General features: G+C 36.3%; 1 protein-coding gene across 1 annotated transcript in view; it reads right to left on the reverse strand.

Annotated features, from left to right (window-relative positions):
• Positions 1-22,500, reverse strand: part of cacna1hb (calcium channel, voltage-dependent, T type, alpha 1H subunit b) — a 54,502-nt gene that overhangs the window by 29,296 nt on the left and 2,706 nt on the right. Inside the window, exons 4-8 of the mRNA XM_053615277.1 lie at positions 10,709-10,868; positions 5,928-6,240; positions 4,528-4,620; positions 3,809-4,400; positions 2,739-3,085 (exon numbers count right to left, since the gene is read on the reverse strand). Of these exons, the coding sequence (XP_053471252.1) occupies positions 2,739-3,085; positions 3,809-4,400; positions 4,528-4,620; positions 5,928-6,240; positions 10,709-10,868 (1,505 nt within the window). The remainder of the gene's footprint in view (positions 1-2,738; positions 3,086-3,808; positions 4,401-4,527; positions 4,621-5,927; positions 6,241-10,708; positions 10,869-22,500) is intronic.

The raw sequence follows: 22,500 nt of genomic DNA on the forward strand, positions 1-22,500 counted from the left end.
TAGATGGATAGATGGATGGATGGAGGGATAGATGGTTGGATGAATTAATGGGTGTATAAATAGATCAATTTATCAATGAATGAATGGATAGATGGATGAATAGATGGATAGATAGATGGATGGATGGAGGGATAGATGGATGGATGAATAGATGGATAGATGGATAGATGGATGGATGGAGGGATAGATGGTTGGATGAATTAATGGGTGTATACATAGATCAATTTATCAATGAATGAATGGATAGATGGATGGATGGATGGATGGAGGGATAGATGGTTGGATGAATTAATGGGTGTATAAATAGATCAATTTATCAATGAATGAATGGATAGATGGATGAATAGATGGATAGATAGATGGATGGATGGAGGGATAGATGGTTGGATGAATTAATGGGTGTATAAATAGATCAATTTATCAATGAATGAATGAATGGATGGATGGATGGATGGATGGATGGAGGGATAGATGGATGGATGAAGATGGAGTGGTGTGTTACAGAGAACAGGAGTAAAGCGTGACGGAACACAGAGCACTCAGGAGAGATGTTCGGTTTTATTGGAGCGTTTCCCGTAAACGTCGTTACAGTCCAGAGCAGAACCGGAGTCAGGAAGCAGGACACAGCTAACACAATCAAACACACTTATATCTACACAAACCCGCACTCGCAAAATAACACACTCGCAACGAGTAAATCTCTGTATCATGAGAGGAATAACACACTACGGAACGCGCTGTTATAGGAAAATAATCAGCTTCACTCTTCATCGCTCCACGCCCATGTTCATTACGTTACCATAGAAACCATAACGTACCCGTACCCAGAACCAGGAACACCTTCTGACCAATCACAGATAGACGGTATTCACAGATCACATAAAATCATGTCTCTTTTATAGAATTTGCTTCAATACGGGAATCAGGGATGACCGATCAGGTGACCCAGGACAGGAAACCACGCCCAAATAAGGAAAGCGGGGGAACAAAAGAAACGCCGAGCCTGACATTCGTTTATCTCGCCATGCAACCCTTACATATTAATAAACGCAAATCATTGATGTGCATATGAGGGAATGACACGTGTTAACCTCACTGCGTATCAGCCGGCTCACCTGACACACACACAAACACACACACACACACACACACACACACTTCTCCAGTGTGACAGCTCATTCATGTGTTTCTCTGCTGCTTCACAAAGTGCACACTGACCCCTGTTATTACAGCCGTCTAGTATAATGCAAATAATCATTTTCCCGGAGCGAGAGTGTGTGAATGGGCTCCGGCCTCCAGCAAAACTTCTTTACTGCACACACACACACACACACACACACACACACACACACACTCAATCATGAATCACACAGCGGCGGCTTTATTTTGTCGACAGTGAACCCATTAAACTCGGTTTTTATTCGTATTTGAATCGATATTCGGCAGAAACAAAACAATTACAAATACTACAACGTATTTGTAGCGACGGACGTGCCCCAGCGCTGTCGAGTTCCGCACTGTGATTGGTCAGAACCGTGTGTTCACACTGTAGGTGTACAGGCTTATATCTGCGCTCGTTCTAATACGTGACAGCTACAGACGCGCGTCACCGTCGATACGCCGGAGTTTTCTGAAAGGTACGGGATGTTCGTTTAACATCGGCGGAAGGAGTCTCCGGTGTCAGAGGCGTTTACGCTTTGGTGGTTTCTCGGCAGCAAAACAAACAAACGAACAAACAAACAAACAAACAAACCCCAGACAACCTTCTGAAGCTGAAACAATCGAGGTTGGTGTTGTAACCCAAGAAGCGCCACAAAAGGCCAGATGGAAGCAGAGCACATGAAAGGAAGAAAGAAAAAAAAACCGAAACAAAACAAAACGAGCGCTCGAGGAGATCATCCGAAACACGTCTGCAGCCTATTAGCCAAGCGTGACGTGGCTGACGAAATCCAGCACGGTGCAGACAGGAAGCGCAGTACACCGTCAGGAATAACCGAGTGACGGGAAGTGTACACAAATCCAGATTCGTCGAGGAGTGTAAAACAAAACAAATCAGGAGGTAAGGAGGTAGGTGTAAAACACTCAGGGATGTGAAAAGTGTAAAGGGTTCTGCCTCGCTGACACTGGAGACTCCTTTTTTTTAAAAAAAAAAACGCTACGGCCACAACAAACGCTCCGTTGCTATAGAAACCATAACACCCCGCACGCTCCTGCTAAAAGACTGTATACTTACAATATATAAACAAATACAGTACGTTACACCGGCAGTGACGTTTCTGTTTTATTTACTCCGCAGCTCTTCTAGCTGAACCATCACGACGCCGTGCTGAGAAGGTCTCGGCTCGTCCCCAGGCCTGAACCTCGCTCGCGCTCGTTTCTCTCTGCCACCGATTCTTTCCGCTTGCTCATTAAGGCTCTGGCCTTTATCGAGCTGCTTTGGGAACTCCAAAAAAAAAAGAGAGAGAGAAAAAGTGCAAGGCGGACCGTACGGAAAAGAAAGACGCAAACGTTACCAAGGCGAAGTAATAAAATCGTAGGTTCGGTGGAATTCGGTCGACAGGACGAGAGCACGCAGACGTCCCGCAGACGTGAAACGACCAACGACGGCATGAAGAGAACGGCGGCTCTGGATCAGGTGCTATTCTATAAGCTTAGAGCGCGGAAGCCATTCTGTGTGTTAACATTTCAGTAACGTGAAAATCATGAGGTGTGTGTGTGTGTGTGTGTGTGTGTGTGACCTGTTCATGGTACTCCACTCCCATGCTGAGAGTATTGATGAGGATTGCGATCATGATGCCTCTGTTGAAGTACTTGCTGTCGACGATCCTCCTCAGGACAGCCCTCGCGCACCGCACACACACCCTGAGGAAGTTTTCCCTCTCCGGCTTCTCGCCGGAATTCCTCTGCGACTCCTCGGTTTTTTTCGCCTCCGCGTCGCCGTCTTTCTCCGAGTCCGAGTCACAGACGGAGACGGAGCTGGGAGTGTCGGCCTCGCCGGCAGAAACCGTGCATGCGGGAAGCTCGCACGGTGCCGGTCGTCTTCCGGCTTCCGTACACACGCTCGAACACACACCCGGGTACACACCTGCACGGGGGGGGGAAACAAACCCAAGCCGTATCATCTGCCTGAAAACGTTGAAATGCTTTCAAATTTATTTCAGATTTTCTTGCGGAAAGTATCCCGACAAATTTGCACTCTGTTTCCTTTTCAACATTTAGCGACGTCGATAGATAAACCTGATCATATTCGTAGTCAGATTAATATAGAAATCTGTTTAAAATGCATTAAAAGATCTTTATTCGATGATTCGATTCTAAATATATATATATATATATATATATATATATATTTTCCCTGTGGGCGGGGTCAACGGAGGCTTGTGAAATCGCCAGGCGATAAGAAGGATCAGCGCGGGACATCTACGGTCCGTGCTCCAGACGCTCCGCGTGTTCATTTCTCACTTGGATGTAATTTAGAGCGATTGGAGCGGAGGAAATCTTCGTTACTCTTCGAACCCCCGGAGAAACAGACGCTTTAATGTTTAATCAGATCGGAGATTCTGCTGCGCTCTATTTCTCTTCTCACGTCTGACACTCCATCTGTCTGTCTGTCTGTCTGTCTGTCTGTCTATCTGAATATAAACACGTTACTCGGACAGATCCCGAATGAATACGAATCCAGATGTGAACAGCAGCTGGAGACACATTATGTATCATATATTAATCATCAGTTGTTCCATATGACGTTTTCTTGTTTTCGAAGCGTGTGTGTGTGTGTGTGTGTGTGTGTGTGTGTGTGTGTTCTAACCGTGCTGCGTTTTGCTGTTGGCGTTCTTGGTCTTGAGGGCACTAGTGCAGCCGGGGTGAACCCGTGAGTGTGTGAAGAAGGCCAGGGGCAGGATGGTGGGGTAGTTGACGCCGATCCCCTTGAGGCTGCGCACGGTCAGAGGGAATGACGAGGCGTATTTGGGAAGGCATTTATCTCCGCTCAGAAGCACCGCCTTCATTTCCGGGACGTCCGTGCCGTTTCCCATGCACCGATGATGATGATGATGATGATGAAAGAGGTGTCGGGTCAGCTCTACCTTCTCCTTATTGCGCCAGTGTCCGTTGGCCCCGCCCACGGCGGCGGACTCGCCCGGGTTAGCGCTCTTGTTCTTGCGCCGCATGCCGTTATATAAGCGAAGGACGTGGCGATAAAACTTGCGCAAAAGATGCCCAAGGTAGTTCAGAATTTCCTCGTAGCACGAGCCGGGTTCGGCCAAGCTGGCCAGCGTGGACTCGTTGCTCCGGAAGCGAGCTCGCTGCTCGCGCATCAGCTGGTTCTCACGCTGCTTGGTTTCCGAAAACTGCGTGGCGATGACCACCAGGCACAGGTTGATCATGAAGAAGGAGCCCACCTAAAGAAAAACAACAACAACAACAACAACAACAACAACAACAACGCAATATCAAGTTATTTACGATAAGACAGAGAAGGCGTGTGTTAGAACATTCTGGAATACTCTACGTATTGCGCGCACTTACGATGATGAGGAAGATGAAATAGATGAAGTTGTAAAAGGAGTGCGCGTCCATGACGTAGTACATGATGTCCACCCAGCCTTCTAGCGTGATCACCTGAAGACAGGAACAGTTTTGAAAAATAATTGAAGGAAAATGTTATAATTGAAAAAATAAATAAATAAATAAATAAATTTAAAAAAAAAGGAAAAGGAAGTCTTTTTAGCGCACTAGCCAAAAGGATGAAGCGAAACAAACTGGCTAAAGAATGAAAAAATGTCACGCTCGGACTAATCGGATTACCCGGGGCCTCAGAAATTGTTATCATCCGTGCACGGAGATTACTCGGGAACACGATGGATATCCTGGCTTTATCCCATACGATTAGTAGTGAACATGATGAACACTTGATTTTCTCAGACGAGACGCCGTGCTTATCCATCGATCGATCGATTCTGTTCCCACCGCGTCATTCGTCTACAATAAAACGAAGCGTCTCTCGGCTCTGAGACCACGTGCGGCCGAGACGAAAACTCAACCCTCAGCAGAAAAAAGAAAAGAAAGCAATAAATAAATAAATAAAGCGATCCAGTTGCTTTCAGGAGACCGAAAAAAACGTAACAGCGACCCGTGCTCAAAAACAGGCCGGACAAAATAACAGAACTCTGGAATTATTGGCACCCTCGGTGCTAATTTTGGACCACAGTCATGCTGGACGATCCAATCACCGCCCTGTTGTAACTTCTTGGCAGAGGTAGACCAGCAGCCAGGGCGTTTCGAGGACGAACGGTCGGGATTAGGTGCTTCTTTTTTTTTACGCCACCTTGAGTGCTGAGAAATATCTCTGTGGTTGTCTGGTTAAAAGTTATATCAAGCTCGAGCAGCGAAGAAATCTTTCTTGGCATGCCGAGATGGCGTCTAATCGCAGATTTGGAAATTTATGGGTTTCATATCTGCTTTAAACAGCTTTAAGCTCGTTATTTATTCAGGACCCTGACCGAGGATTTGGATATTTTCAGGCGTGACGGATTAAAGGGACGACAGTGTTGGTGTCGATTCATATTTATTCCCCGGTGAAACAGGAAGATGTGGACGACCGTTTTGAGAGTTCCCAAACACTTAAGAAAAATAGGAACATGCTCACAATTGCATTCCTAAGGACTTCTACGGGTGCCGATAATTATGACACACAGATTATCTTCGAGTAAATTTATTTCAGTTGAAGTCAGTTAAGCAAACGGAGCGTTTTTCCTAAAATATTGCTTACTTATCTTCGCCAAGGGTGCCAATAATTACACCTTTACCATGAAATAAAACGAAGACGTGATTTATAAAATAATGAATAATTGTTTTTAAGGCGGATTTCCTGCTCGCGTCGTCAAGACCCTCGTTAAAATAAATAAATAATGAAACAGATCATTCACCTGGAAGATGGCGATCCACGCGTATCCGATGTTATCGAAGTTGATGGCTCCGTTGTGCGGATTGTGCTCGCTCGCTCGGCAGATATCGTAGTAGACGTTCCAGTTGACGCACCCCCTGTGGTCGGGCTCTGGAGCAGCGGCGTCCGTGACGTTGGGAGCGTTCAGCTCGCAGTAAGCCCCGCCCACTTTGCGGGGTGGGACGTCGGAGCAGCGCAGCATTCCGTTCTCGCGATTGGTCGAGCAGATGAAGGCGATGTCGTCGGAGTCTTCGGGTCTGTAGTAAGCGCTCAAAGGCGGAGAGATGTTATACGTCCTAGACGGAGACAGACGTGAAAAGACAGACGTTACGTCAACGTTTGCGTGGGTCAGGGTTAGATAACAAATAACAAAATGGCTGCCACAGTCGTTATCCTACAGATTACCGAATAGAACTTGATCCAACACACGATTTTATTTTGTGGGTGTGTGATCGGGGCTATTTTATCCCACTTTTAATACGCTATTTGATCATTTTTGTGTTCATTTGTACCAAAAATAATTAGTTCATACCACTATTACGAGAAAAAGACACCTGTATTCAGGGTCATAATTGCGCGTAACGCTCACGTGACTTCGGACCAGCACGCAGGTCTGTAGCTACGTCTGAGGTTTGAATATCCTTGTTAGTCCTCCATTGCACATCCGTCCACGTGTAAGACGTTACTAACTTCTGACTAATCAGACATCCAAGAACTGAACTGTTAAATATCAGCCAAAGTAATAGGAATAAATCTTAGTTCTAATCAATCCACACCATTTTATACATGAATGTAACTTACAAATGATACGTCTTGAAGCTAATTGGCATTTCGCATTAAAGACAGTTTGGATAAAGTGAATTTATTTTTAACTAGAGTACGGCTTTCTTGATTAGCGGCCTCGCTCCCCGGAGTAACCGTGGCTTTGTAGTTGATGAACATCTAAAGCGAAGCGATTGAATTGTGTGAGAGTGTGTGGTCCCGAAGCGGGGAGTTTGATGTATAATCCGACCCACGGTCCACCGGGACGTTCCCAATTTCCACATTGCTCGCAAAACCTTGATATCTGGTGGGATTGATTGTTCTCTCTGAGCTGGTGACAGACTCTACGGTGGTAGAGACGACACCTCGTTGCGTTTTAAAAGACATCAGCTCGATTGCTGGCTGCTTTAGGGGTGCCTTGTTGTCGTGTTCTCGGATGTCCTCCATGTTCTTTAGCTAATTTAATATATTATCTTGCTACTGCTACACCAAGTAGCTTTAATTCTCATCAAAACCTTTGGTAGACTTGGATAATGAGCTGTATCTCCAAGACATTCCGTCCCCAAATATTATATATATACATATATAAAACAACGTGTAATCGTTGATATGGAATCGTGAACCAATCACACCAAATGAATTATTTCAAAACAGAGTTATTCAAATAGAGTGATTTGATTGGTTCAATGCATCAATTACGCCAAGTGAATTACTTTAAAACAGAGTGATTCAATTGGTTCACTCATGCCAAGTGAATCACTTACGCCAAGTGAATTATTTTCAAACAGACGGATTCAAAAAGAATGATTCAACTGGTTCACTCGTGGCAAATGAATCAATTACGGCAAGTGAATTATTTTCAAACAGAGTGATTAAAAGAGTGATTCAATTGGTTCACTCAGGCCACGTGAATCAATTATGCCAAGTGAATTACTTTAAAACAGACTGATTCAAACAGAGTGGTTCACTCATTGCAAATAAGTCAATTACATCAAATGAATTATTTTCAAACAGAGTGACTCAATTGGTTCATTCATGCCAAGTGAATCGGTTACGCCAAGTGATTTATTTTAAAACACAGTGATTCGAACAGAGTGATTCAATTGGTTCACTCATCGCAAGTGACTCAATTTTGCCAAGTGAATAATTTCCAAACACGGTGATTCAAACAGACAGATTCAAACCGAGTGTTTCACTCATCGCAAGTGAATCAATTATACCAAGTTTCAAACACAGTGATTCAAATAGACAGATTGAAAAAGAGTTGAAAAACGAGTCGATTGGTTCACTCACGGTGCAGGTTTATATAAGGAGATGTTTTTTTATTTAACATTTATGGAAGGAGTCTCCAGTGTCAGTGCTTCGTAACAGACGTAAAGCTGGTAAAACTTTAAATTTTCTGACAAAATAACATCTAAGGATGGTGCTAATATCGTCTGTATGTAGCTGCTAGAACGTAGAGAACCTGTTTCACAGACGATGCTCAACATGAAATGTAATTATAAGTGGATAAAGAGTGACATGGTGAGTTATCTAGTACATCTGCACTTCTCCTGTTTATGTAACCCCCCATTTTGTTGCTTGAAGGTCAATATTTTGTTCCACATATCTATATATAAATGGTATGACTTAAATCTTGGACCTGTGTCATTCACTTTCCCTCTCTTCTTGGCGTAATGCCTTCCCACAAGAAGCTTTTTAAAGCCAAAAAATAAAAAATAAAAAAATGGAGGGGTATATGGCTGATTTCTGCCAAGAATGGCAAAGATTAAAACGCTCGATGCCTCGGTGTGGCAGTCTATAAGCTGGCTGGCCCCTTGCCAAGTCATCTGCAGCGCTCCCATTTGAACAATCATGGGCTGAACTACACAAGCATGAAAAGACAACAGCGGAGAACAATGGGAAGCGAAAGGTGGCAGGATGTGAGCTGGTTTTATAAAAACAGGTCCACAAGACATTACTGATATAGAAATGCAGGTTCATAAAACTAGCAGACAAAAAAAAAAAAAAAAAACACCTGGGAAATTAATTCCACAAGAGTACATAGATAATTTCACACACCGCGCTAAAACGGGGGAAATTAAAATGACGGAAAGTACAAGGGAACATGGTTTAAACTGGGGAACATGGAAATAAATTATACTGGCTTGGCAAGACTTCGCAAAAAGACAAAGAAACAATCGAGTCTATACGCTGATTATGGCAATATTTACCATATTTGGGCACATTTTTGTTGCCTTAAACAGAGTGATTCAGACAGAATGAACAGGCAAATAGCATTCTTGTTCATTACTGAACTAAAATTTGCAATTGTTGGTAAAATAATTGCTGGGGCATAAGAGAAATAAAACACTTTGGGGTGCTAACCCCAAAGTGTTTAGCGTTTTGGTGTGGTGGGCGGCTGTGGATCAGGTGGTAGTGCGGGTTGTCCACTAATCGTAGGGTTGGTGGTTCAATTCCCGGCCCACATGACTCCACATGACTCCACATGACTCCGCATGCCGAAGTGTCCTTGGGTAAGACACTGAACCCCAAGTTGCTCCTGATGGCATGTTAGCGGCTTGCATTGCAGCTCTGCTACCATTGGTGTGTGGGTGTGTGAGTGTGAGTGTGAGTGTGTGTGTGTGAATGGGTGACACAGTGTAAAGCGCTTTGGATAAAAGCGCTATATAAATGCAGACCTTTTGCTAACAGTAACTCAACATTGTGTTGGGACTCATGACACTACCCCATCATTGATTATTTTCAAACAGGGTGAGTCACACAGAGTGAGTCATTTGGTTCACTCATGCCAAGTGAACCAATTACGCCAAGTCAATCATTTTCAAACAGCTTGATTCAAACAGAGCGATTCAATTGGTTCACTCATTCCAAGTGAATCAATTACGCCAAGTGAATCATTTTCAAAGAGTGATTCAGTTGGTTCACTCATGCCAAGTGAATCAATTAAGTCAAGTGAATCATAATCAAACAGTTTGATTCAAACAGAGCGATTCAATTGGTTCACTCATGCCAAGTGAATCAATTACGCCACGTGAATTATTATTAAACAGAGTGATTCAATTGGTTCACTCAAACCAAGTGAATCAATTATGCCAAGTGTATTATTTTCAAACAGACTGATTCAAAGAGAGTTTGTTCATTCATGCCAAGCGAACCAATTACGCGAAGAAAATTATTTTCAGAAAGGGTGATTCAAACTGTTTGATTCAGTTTGTTCACTCATGCCAAGTAAACCAATTACACCAAGTGAATTACTTTCAAACAGAGAGATTCTTAGGGAAGGTCAGGATCTCAAAAAACCTCAGAACAAAACAAACAAACTGTGAGGCTCATGAAAAAAAAAAAATGATAACCTTTGAGCTAGTGTCGCATAAAGAAGACAACCCCCAATCATGGTTCTATACTGTAGCTTGCGCTTAAAAGCATAGCAACATCTCCATTTCCTGTGGCAGCTGAACACATCAGGCCTCGACACCCTCACCATGTCCTACAGAAACCACAGGAAACAGTATTGCCGGCTGTATCGATGTAATTTAGGACTTTCTCCTTTCCTTGTAAAACATTTTCTTCAATCCCTTCTTTAGCGTCTTTATCCTCATGAAATCTGGTCAAAGGTAACACAGCATCTCAGCTATTACTGCCTCAGGCCGACTCTAAAGCCGCTGTCTTACAATCACTCGCTCCAGCAATATTCTTGCACGATGATGCCGCTCATTTAGCACTCAGGACTGTTTTTCCGGATGTTATGTTCATGTATTCGCTGCTACATGCTCGTTATTTCGCAATGTAATTTGCTTCAATATGATTTCTGTTCAGCGCTTATGCTGCTCCTGCTGGTCCAAATGGTTATTGCATAATTATACAGACTTTATTATTTGCTCCACTGTAAAAAATGCATACGTTTCAGACGAAAACAATACTTGGCCTGTGTAAATGAAACTACAATAAAAAAGCAATTGTTGGCACGTTGCTGTGGTACAAGAGAAATAAAACACTCACGCTCTTGCATCGTCATTCAGGAAGCAGCGGTTTCGCAGTAATCCCGCCCACAACTGCACGCCAACGATTCCGAAGATGAAAAACACGAAGAAGCATAGCAGCAAAACGTTTCCCAGCATCGGTAACGTGTCCAACAGGAGCGTCACCAAGATGCGCATACCTACGGAAAAAAAACAACAACAACAACAACACAACGTCAGAGAAAATAACACAGTAGGAAACACTTCTCGTAGAAATTTTAAGAGGAAAATCATGCCTCACGTTTCTGTCCTTTGTACGTTAACCGCTAAGGCGCGTGACGTGTATAATTTAGAAGCAACAGTGAGACTCTACTCCAAATGCATCTTGAAAAATACATCGTTCGTTCACTTTCCATCAACATCAACGTTCTGTTTCAGTGAAGCGTTATGGGGACGCGGGAGATCCTGAGGGAACGTTCTCGAAAAGCTACACCAAATGCCTACGAACAATAAGAACGATACGAGAGTCTTCGTTTAGGGGGCCAAGCACCAGAGGTGCATAGTTTTAAGATTAGAATGATTCATACTCGATGTACGTCCGTAATTTCTTGACTGAGTATAATAATTTGCTTGTATTTTCTCATTTGTAACTCGCTTTGGATAAAAGCGTCTGCGAAATGAATAAAAGTAAATAAGTAAATAATTTATATTGATTTATATTTATTTTGGGTGGTGGAGGTATTTAATCACTACGTTATCCTTCATATACAAGTCTCTCGCATCTTTTTTTCCATTGTCACCTGGACAACTCCTTCCGTGCGTTCCTTTTATACTTCTAGCTGCTGTGTTTCTGTCCGCTTCCTGTTTTTGGACCCTCGTTTTTTTTTTTGCCTGCAGCTCTAGCTTTGAATTAAAAGTTTCCCTCACATCCAGCAGGTCTTTGAACTCCATTACATATCCTGGTTCCCAGGTGGACGAGCACACGGCGTGATGAAACAGTTCTGTAAGTAAGGATATAATCCAGGCATGTTATTTGCCTACTGCTGCTTTATTTCAGAAATGAATTTCAGGTCATGACTAACACACATCCAGATCAAAATGACACCTGCTCCAACACTTTGAGTCACTTTGACCCAGAACCACCATTTTGAGTTTCCAACAACAACAAAAAAAGGCGTTCTGGTAATACCAGTATTACTTTTGTACTTCGGATATCAGACGAGCGCATTTAAATGCTCGCTGTCCTCAAAGCTTGTTTACAACATAATATGCAAATAAATGTTTCAGACATAAGACCCTTTTTTTTTTTTTTTCCAGCCAAGACTGGATTTACAAAAGTGCAAATGCACACAGTTTTGTTTTTAAAATCCAAGCAATTTGCTTCTCTATAGCACTCATGTATTGTTGAATGTAATATGTATTATTACATTATTACTCATGTATTGTTAATGTAATATATCTCCTGTAGTTTTGCTGACTTTAGTATTGTTGGCTGTAGTATAATCAACTGTAGTATTGTTGGCTGTAGTATAATCAACTGTAGTATTGTTGAATTTTGTATCAGTGAATGTAGAATGTAGAATTGTTGAGTGTAGTATTGTTGGATTTTTTATTGTTGACTTTAGTATTTTTGAATGTGGTTTTGTAAGTGTAGTATTGTTGACTGCAGCACTAGTGACTTTAGTAATGTTAAGTGTAGTATTGTTGACTGTAGTATTGTTAACTTTAGTATTGTTGAATGTAATATTGTTATATTTATTATTGTTGAATATAGTACTGTTAACTTTTTTTATTTAGTATTGTTGACTGTAGTATTGTTGAGTTTAATATTGTTGACTGTAGTATTGTTGAGTTTAGTATTGTTGAGTTTAGTATTGTTGACTGTAGTATTGTTGACTGTAGTATTGTTGAGTTTAGTATTGTTGACTGTAGTATTGTTGAGTTTAGTATTGTTGAGTTTAGTAATGTTGACTTTAGTAATGTTGACTTTAGTATTGTTGAATGTAGTATTGTTGAGTTTAGTATTGTTGAGTTTAGTATTGTTGAGTTTAGTATTGTTGAATGTAGTATTGTTGAGTTTAGTATTGTTGAATGTAGTATTGTTGAATGTAATATTGTTATATTTATTATTGTTGAATATAGTACTGTTAACTTTTTTTATTCTTTAGTATTGTTGACTGTAGTATTGTTGAGTTTAATATTGTTGACTGTAGTATTGTTGAGTTTAGTATTGTTGAATGTAGTATTGTTGAGTTTAGTATTGTTGAATGTAGTATTGTTGAGTTTAGTATTGTTGACTGTAGTATTGTTGAGTTTAGTATTGTTGAGTTTAGTATTGTTGAATGTAGTATTGTTGAGTTTAGTATTGTTGACTGTAGTATTGTTGAGTTTAGTATTGTTGAATATAGTATTGTTGAGTTTAGTATTGTTGACTGTAGTATTGTTGAGTTTAGTAATGTTGACTTTAGTAATGTTGACTTTAGTATTGTTGAGTTTAGTATTGTTGAGTTTAGTATTGTTGAGTTTAGTATTGTTGACTAGTATTGTTGAGTTTAGTATTGTTGACTGTAGTATTGTTGAGTTTAGTAATGTTGAGTTTAGTATTGTTGAATGTAGTATTGTTGAGTTTAGTATTGTTGAGTTTAGTATTGTTGACTAGTATTGTTGAGTTTAGTATTGTTGAATGTAGTATTGTTGAGTTTAGTATTGTTGAGTTTAGTATTGTTGACTGTAGTATTGTTGAGTTTAGTATTGTTGAGTTTAGTATTGTTGACTGTAGTATTGTTGAGTTTAGTATTGTTGACTGTAGTATTGTTGAGTTTAGTATTGTTGAGTTTAGTATTGTTGAATGTAGTATTGTTGAGTTTAGTATTGTTGAGTTTAGTATTGTTGAGTTTAGTATTGTTGACTGTAGTATTGTTGAGTTTAGTATTGTTGAGTTTAGTAATGTTGACTTTAGTAATGTTGACTTTAGTATTGTTGAATGTAGTATTGTTGAGTTTAGTATTGTTGACTGTAGTATTGTTGAGTTTAGTATTGTTGAATGTAGTATTGTTGAGTTTAGTATTGTTGAGTTTAGTATTGTTGACTGTAGTATTGTTGAGTTTAGTATTGTTGAGTTCAGTATTGTTGAATGTAGTATTGTTGAGTTTAGTATTGTTGAATGTAATATTGTTATATTTATTATTGTTGAATATAGTACTGTTAACTTTTTTTATTCTTTAGTATTGTTGACTGTAGTATTGTTGAGTTTAATATTGTTGACTGTAGTATTGTTGAGTTTAGTATTGTTGAGTTTAGTATTGTTGAGTTTAGTATTGTTGAATGTAGTATTGTTGAGTTTAGTATTGTTGAGTTTAGTATTGTTGAGTTTAGTATTGTTGAATGTAGTATTGTTGAGTTTAGTATTGTTGACTGTAGTATTGTTGAGTTTAGTATTGTTGAGTTTAGTATTGTTGAGTTTAGTATTGTTGAATGTAGTATTGTTGAGTTTAGTATTGTTGACTGTAGTATTGTTGAGTTTAGTATTGTTGAATATAGTATTGTTGAGTTTAGTATTGTTGACTGTAGTATTGTTGAGTTTAGTAATGTTGACTTTAGTAATGTTGACTTTAGTATTGTTGAGTTTAGTATTGTTGAGTTTAGTATTGTTGACTAGTATTGTTGAGTTTAGTATTGTTGACTGTAGTATTGTTGAGTTTAGTAATGTTGAGTTTAGTATTGTTGAATGTAGTATTGTTGACTAGTATTGTTGAGTTTAGTATTGTTGAATGTAGTATTGTTGAGTTTAGTATTGTTGAGTTTAGTATTGTTGACTGTAGTATTGTTGAGTTTAGTATTGTTGAGTTTAGTATTGTTGACTGTAGTATTGTTGAGTTTAGTATTGTTGACTGTAGTATTGTTGAGTTTAGTATTGTTGACTGTAGTATTGTTGAGTTTAGTATTGTTGAGTTTAGTATTGTTGAATGTAGTATTGTTGAGTTTAGTATTGTTGAGTTTAGTATTGTTGAGTTTAGTATTGTTGACTGTAGTATTGTTGAGTTTAGTATTGTTGAGTTTAGTAATGTTGACTTTAGTATTGTTGAATGTAGTATTGTTGAGTTTAGTATTGTTGACTGTAGTATTGTTGAGTTTAGTATTGTTGAATGTAGTATTGTTGAGTTTAGTATTGTTGACTGTAGTATTGTTGAGTTTAGTATTGTTGAGTTCAGTATTGTTGAATGTAGTATTGTTGAGTTTAGTATTGTTGAATGTAATATTGTTATATTTATTATTGTTGAATATAGTACTGTTAACTTTTTTTATTCTTTAGTATAGTTGACTGTAGTATTGTTGAGTTTAATATTGTTGACTGTAGTATTGTTGAGTTTAGTATTGTTGAGTTTAGTATTGTTGAGTTTAGTATTGTTGAATGTAGTATTGTTGAGTTTAGTATTGTTGAGTTTAGTATTGTTGAGTTTAGTATTGTTGAGTTTAGTATTGTTGACTGTAGTATTGTTGAGTTTAGTATTGTTGAATATAGTATTGTTGAGTTTAGTATTGTTGACTGTAGTATTGTTGAGTTTAGTAATGTTGACTTTAGTAATGTTGAGTTTAGTATTGTTGAGTTTAGTATTGTTGAGTTTAGTATTGTTGAGTTTAGTATTGTTGACTAGTATTGTTGAGTTTAGTATTGTTGACTGTAGTATTGTTGAGTTTAGTAATGTTGAGTTTAGTATTGTTGAATGTAGTATTGTTGAGTTTAGTATTGTTGAGTTTAGTATTGTTGACTAGTATTGTTGAGTTTAGTATTGTTGAATGTAGTATTGTTGAGTTTAGTATTGTTGAGTTTAGTATTGTTGACTGTAGTATTGTTGAGTTTAGTATTGTTGAGTTTAGTATTGTTGACTGTAGTATTGTTGAGTTTAGTATTGTTGACTGTAGTATTGTTGAGTTTAGTATTGTTGACTGTAGTATTGTTGAGTTTAGTATTGTTGAGTTTAGTATTGTTGAATGTAGTATTGTTGAGTTTAGTATTGTTGAGTTTAGTATTGTTGAGTTTAGTATTGTTGAATGTAGTATTGTTGAGTTTAGTATTGTTGACTGTAGTATTGTTGAGTTTAGTATTGTTGAGTTTAGTAATGTTGACTTTAGTATTGTTGAATGTAGTATTGTTGAGTTTAGTATTGTTGACTGTAGTATTGTTGAGTTTAGTATTGTTGAATGTAGTATTGTTAAGTTTAGTATTGTTGAGTTTAGTATTGTTGACTGTAGTATTGTTGAGTTTAGTATTGTTGAATGTAGTATTGTTGACTGTAGTATTGTTGAGTTTAGTATTGTTGAGTTCAGTATTGTTGAATGTAGTATTGTTGAGTTTAGTATTGTTGAATGTAATATTGTTATATTTATTATTGTTGAATATAGTACTGTTAACTTTTTTTATTCTTTAGTATTGTTGACTGTAGTATTGTTGAGTTTAATATTGTTGACTGTAGTATTGTTGAGTTTAGTATTGTTGAGTTTAGTATTGTTGACTGTAGTATTGTTGAGTTTAGTATTGTTGAGTTCAGTATTGTTGAATGTAGTATTGTTGAGTTTAGTATTGTTGATTTTAGTATTGTTGACTGTAGTATTGTTGAGTTTAGTATTGTTGAATGTAGTATTGTTGAGTTTAGTATTGTTGAGTTTAGTATTGTTGACTGTACTATTGTTGAGTTTAGTATTGTTGAGTTTAGTAATGTTGACTTTAGTAATGTTGACTTTAGTATTGTTGAATGTAGTATTGTTGAGTTTAGTATTGTTGAGTTTAGTATTGTTGAATGTAATATTGTTATATTTATTATTGTTGAATATAGTACTGTTAACTTTTTTTATTCTTTAGTATTGTTGACTGTAGTATTGTTGAGTTTAGTATTGTTGAGTTTAGTATTGTTGAATGTAGTATTGTTGAGTTTAGTATTGTTGAGTTTAGTATTGTTGAATGTAGTATTGTTGACTGTAGTATTGTTGAGTTTAGTATTGTTGAATGTAGTATTGTTGAGTTTAGTATTGTTGAGTTTAGTATTGTTGACTGTAGTATTGTTGAGTTTAGTATTGTTGACTTTAGTATTGTTGAATGTAGTATTGTTGAGTTTAGTATTGTTGAGTTTAGTATTGTTGAGTTTAGTAATGTTGACTTTAGTATTGTTGACTTTAGTATTGTTGAGTTTAGTATTGTTGAGTTTAGTATTGTTGAGTTTAGTATTGTTGACTGTAGTATTGTTGAGTTTAGTATTGTTGACTGTAGTATTGTTGAGTTTAGTATTGTTGAGTTTAGTATTGTTGACTGTAGTATTGTTGAGTTTAGTATTGTTGACTTTAGTATTGTTGAATGTAGTATTGTTGAGTTTAGTATTGTTGAGTTTAGTATTGTTGAGTTTAGTAATGTTGACTTTAGTATTGTTGACTTTAGTATTGTTGAGTTTAGTATTGTTGAGTTTAGTATTGTTTAATGTAGTATTGTTGAGTTTAGTATTGTTGAGTTTAGTATTGTTGACTGTAGTATTGTTGAGTTTAGTATTGTTGAGTTTAGTATTGTTGATTGTAGTATTGTTGAGTTTAGTATTGTTGACTGTAGTATTGTTGAGTTTAGTATTGTTGACTGTAGTATTGTTGAGTTTAGTATTGTTGAGTTTAGTATTGTTGAGTTTAGTATTGTTGAATGTAGTATTGTTGAGTTTAGTATTGTTGACTGTAGTATTGTTGAGTTTAGTATTGTTGAGTTTAGTAATGTTGACTTTAGTAATGTTGACTTTAGTATTGTTGAATGTAGTATTGTTGAGTTTAGTATTGTTGACTGTAGTATTGTTGAGTTTAGTATTGTTGACTGTAGTATTGTTGAGTTTAGTATTGTTGACTGTAGTATTGTTGAGTTTAGTATTGTTGACTGTAGTATTGTTGAGTTTAGTATTGTTGAGTTTAGTATTGTTGACTGTAGTATTGTTGAGTTTAGTATTGTTGAGTTCAGTATTGTTGAATGTAGTATTGTTGAGTTTAGTATTGTTGAATGTAATATTGTTATATTTATTATTGTTGAATATAGTACTGTTAACTTTTTTTATTCTTTAGTATTGTTGACTGTAGTATTGTTGAGTTTAATATTGTTGACTGTAGTATTGTTGACTGTAGTATTGTTGAGTTTAGTATTGTTGAGTTTAGTATTGTTGACTGTAGTATTGTTGAGTTTAGTATTGTTGAGTTCAGTATTGTTGAATGTAGTATTGTTGAGTTTAGTATTGTTGAGTTTAGTATTGTTGACTGTAGTATTGTTGAGTTTAGTATTGTTGAATGTAGTATTGTTGAGTTTAGTATTGTTGAGTTTAGTATTGTTGACTGTACTATTGTTGAGTTTAGTATTGTTGAGTTTAGTAATGTTGACTTTAGTAATGTTGACTTTAGTATTGTTGAATGTAGTATTGTTGAGTTTAGTATTGTTGAGTTTAGTATTGTTGAATGTAATATTGTTATATTTATTATTGTTGAATATAGTACTGTTAACTTTTTTTATTCTTTAGTATTGTTGACTGTAGTATTGTTGAGTTTAGTATTGTTGAGTTTAGTATTGTTGAATGTAGTATTGTTGAGTTTAGTATTGTTGAGTTTAGTATTGTTGAATGTAGTATTGTTGACTGTAGTATTGTTGAGTTTAGTATTGTTGAATGTAGTATTGTTGAGTTTAGTATTGTTGAGTTTAGTATTGTTGAGTTTAGTAATGTTGACTTTAGTATTGTTGAGTTTAGTATTGTTGAGTTTAGTATTGTTGAATGTAGTATTGTTGAGTTTAGTATTGTTGAGTTTAGTATTGTTGACTGTAGTATTGTTGAGTTTAGTATTGTTGACTGTAGTATTGTTGAGTTTAGTATTGTTGAGTTTAGTATTGTTGACTGTAGTATTGTTGAGTTTAGTATTGTTGACTTTAGTATTGTTGAATGTAGTATTGTTGAGTTTAGTATTGTTGAGTTTAGTATTGTTGAGTTTAGTAATGTTGACTTTAGTATTGTTGACTTTAGTATTGTTGAGTTTAGTATTGTTGAGTTTAGTATTGTTGAATGTAGTATTGTTGAGTTTAGTATTGTTGAGTTTAGTATTGTTGACTGTAGTATTGTTGAGTTTAGTATTGTTGACTGTAGTATTGTTGAGTTTAGTATTGTTGAGTTTAGTATTGTTGACTGTAGTATTGTTGAGTTTAGTATTGTTGAATATAGTATTGTTTAGTATTGTTGACTGTAGTATTGTTGAGTTTAGTAATGTTGAGTTTAGTATTGTTGAGTTTAGTATTGTTGAGTTTAGTATTGTTGAATGTAGTATTGTTGAGTTTAGTATTGTTGAGTTTAGTATTGTTGAGTTTAGTATTGTTGAATGTAGTATTGTTGAGTTTAGTATTGTTGAGTTTAGTATTGTTGAGTTTAGTATTGTTCAATGTAGTATTGTTGAGTTTATATATTGTTGACTGTAGTACTGTTAATTGTTGTCTGTAATATTGTTTACATTATTATTGTTGACTGTAGATTTCTTCAACATTAGAAATTACGACTGTAGTATTGTTTAATATAATATGTAATATGTAATATGTAATGTAGGCTTTGCTATTGTTGTACACACACACACACACACACACCATTGCATAAATTCACACTGGTAATGCTTGGCTAATTCCATGTTCAATGGTTTGAGAGTAATCAAATTGGAGACTCAACAGCCACAGGGTCTCATTTCTCAAAATCTCTTACTGCCTACACACACACACACACACACACACACACAACTTTGTTTTGTGTATGACAGAGCAAGCATCCTCTAAGCAATTGTGTGTATTTCTGTGTTTTGTACTGATTTGTTTTTTAATTAACACTGACTTACAGCTTTGCTCCTGCTGAATTGAAGCCATTACTGTGGCACAATGGTGAATATTATATATCTGAATAAATGTGTGTATGTGTGTGCGTGTGAGAGAGAGAGAGAGAGTGTGTGTGCTTGTGTGTGTGTGTGTGTGTGTGTGTGTGTGTGAGTGTGTGTGGTGCTTCTCTGCTAGCGGCGTCAAGATATAAAAACAGTAATTCAAGACAGTAAGCAATAACTGTGTGTTGTGTTGTGTTGTGTTGTGTGTTCGTGTGAGTATTTATGAGGAAACCAGTGAGATCTATAAATATGGTGAGCATATCTATTTCCGACTCAGTGAAGTCCAAATCATTTTAAATCAATACGCATGGAAGAGTGAAAATGTAACACTGAGATTCAGTGCTTCATAACAACATCGCAGAAAGGTGAGAGACAGACCCTGTGTGTGTGTGTGTGTGTGTGTGTGTGTGTGTGTGTGTGTGTGTGTGTATTAGTTAGTTGGCAGTAAAATTACAGCACTTAAGACGACCTGACCATGATGACTGATACAAAACTGAGAACCAGCGAGCACTTACAAACGACCCGAGTATTATTCTCTTATTATTATTCTTAGTATTTTCTCTTATTATTATTCTCTTTATTATTATTGGCTGTAGTAATATTCTCTTTACTATTGTTGACTGTATTATTATCATCTTTAGTATTATTGACTGTAGTATTGTTGATTTCATTATTATAGTTAACTTGATGTAGTTTTGCTTGTGTTCTTGACTTTATTGCTAAGTATTGTTGACTGTAGGTGATGTTAATTTCAGTATTATTGACTGTAGGTGATGTTAATTTCAGTATTGTTGACTGTATGTAATGTTAATTTCAGTATTATTGACTGTAGGTGATGTTAATTTCAGTATTATTGACTGTAGGTGATGTTAATTTCAGTATTATTGACTGTAGGTGATGTTAATTTCAGTATTATTGACTGTATGTGATGTTAATTTCAGTATTATTGACTGTAGGTGATGTTAATTTCAGTATTATTGACTGTAGGTGATGTTAATTTCAGTATTATTGACTGTAGGTGATGTTAATTTCAGTATTATTGACTGTATGTGATGTTAATTTCAGTATTATTGACTGTAGGTGATGTTAATTTCAGTATTATTGACTGTATGTGATGTTAATTTCAGTATTATTGACTGTATGTGATGTTAATTTCAGTATTATTGACTGTATGTGATGTTAATTTCAGTATTATTGACTGTAGGTGATGTTAATTTCAGTATTATTGACTGTATGTGATGTTAATTTCAGTATTATTGACTGTAGGTGATGTTAATTTCAGTATTATTGACTGTATGTGATGTTAATTTCAGTATTATTGACTGTAGGTGATGTTAATTTCAGTATTATTGACTGTAGGTGATGTTAATTTCAGTATTATTGACTGTAGGTGATGTTAATTTCAGTATTGTTGACTGTATGTGATGTTAATTTCAGTATTGTTGACTGTAGGTGATGTTAATTTCAGTATTGTTGACTGTATGTGATGTTAATTTCAGTATTATTGACTGTATGTGATGTTAATTTCAGTATTGTTGAAAGCAGGTGATGTTAATTTCAGTATTATTGACTGTAGGTGATGTTAATTTCAGTATTGTTGACTGTATGTAATGTTAATTTCAGTATTATTGACTGTAGGTGATGTTAATTTCAGTATTGTTGACTGTAGGTGATGTTAATTTCAGTATTATTGACTGTAGGTGATGTTAATTTCAGTATTGTTGACTGTATGTGATGTTAATTTCAGTATTGTTGACTGTATGTGATGTTAATTTCAGTATTGTTGACTGTAGGTGATGTTAATTTCAGTATTGTTGACTGTAGGTGATGTTAATTTCAGTATTATTGACTGTATGTGATGTTAATTTCAGTATTGTTGACTGTAGGTGATGTTAATTTCAGTATTATTGACTGTAGGTGATGTTAATTTCAGTATTATTGACTGTATGTGATGTTAATTTCAGTATTGTTGACTGTAGGTGATGTTAATTTCAGTATTATTGACTGTATGTGATGTTAATTTCAGTATTATTGACTGTAGGTGATGTTAATTTCAGTATTATTGACTGTATGTGATGTTAATTTCAGTATTGTTGACTGTATGTAATGTTAATTTCAGTATTATTGACTGTAGGTGATGTTAATTTCAGTATTATTGACTGTATGTGATGTTAATTTCAGTATTATTGACTGTAGGTGATGTTAATTTCAGTATTATTGACTGTAGGTGATGTTAATTTCAGTATTATTGACTGTATGTGATGTTAATTTCAGTATTGTTGACTGTATGTGATGTTAATTTCAGTATTGTTGACTGTAGGTGATGTTAATTTCAGTATTATTGACTGTAGGTGATGTTAATTTCAGTATTATTGACTGTAGGTGATGTTAATTTCAGTATTATTGACTGTAGGTGATGTTCATTTCAGTATTATTGACTGTAGGTGATGTTCATTTCAGTATTGTTGAAAGCAGGTGATGTTAATTTCAGTATTGTTGAAAGCAGGTGATATTAATTTCAGTATTGTTGACTGTATGTGATGTTAATTTCAGTATTGTTGACTGTAGGTGATGTTAATTTCAGTATTATTGACTGTAGGTGATGTTAATTTCAGTATTATTGACTGTATGTAATGTTAATTTCAGTATTATTGACTGTAGGTGATGTTAATTTCAGTATTATTGACTGTAGGTGATGTTAATTTCAGTATTGTTGACTGTATGTGATGTTAATTTCAGTATTATTGACTGTAGGTGATGTTAATTTCAGTATTATTGACTGTATGTGATGTTAATTTCAGTATTGTTGACTGTATGTAATGTTAATTTCAGTATTATTGACTGTAGGTGATGTTAATTTCAGTATTATTGACTGTATGTAATGTTAATTTCAGTATTATTGACTGTAGGTGATGT

This window comes from Ictalurus furcatus, chromosome 26 (assembly GCF_023375685.1).
Source record: "Ictalurus furcatus strain D&B chromosome 26, Billie_1.0, whole genome shotgun sequence".
In the NCBI taxonomy this organism is placed as follows: Eukaryota; Metazoa; Chordata; class Actinopteri; order Siluriformes; family Ictaluridae; genus Ictalurus; species Ictalurus furcatus.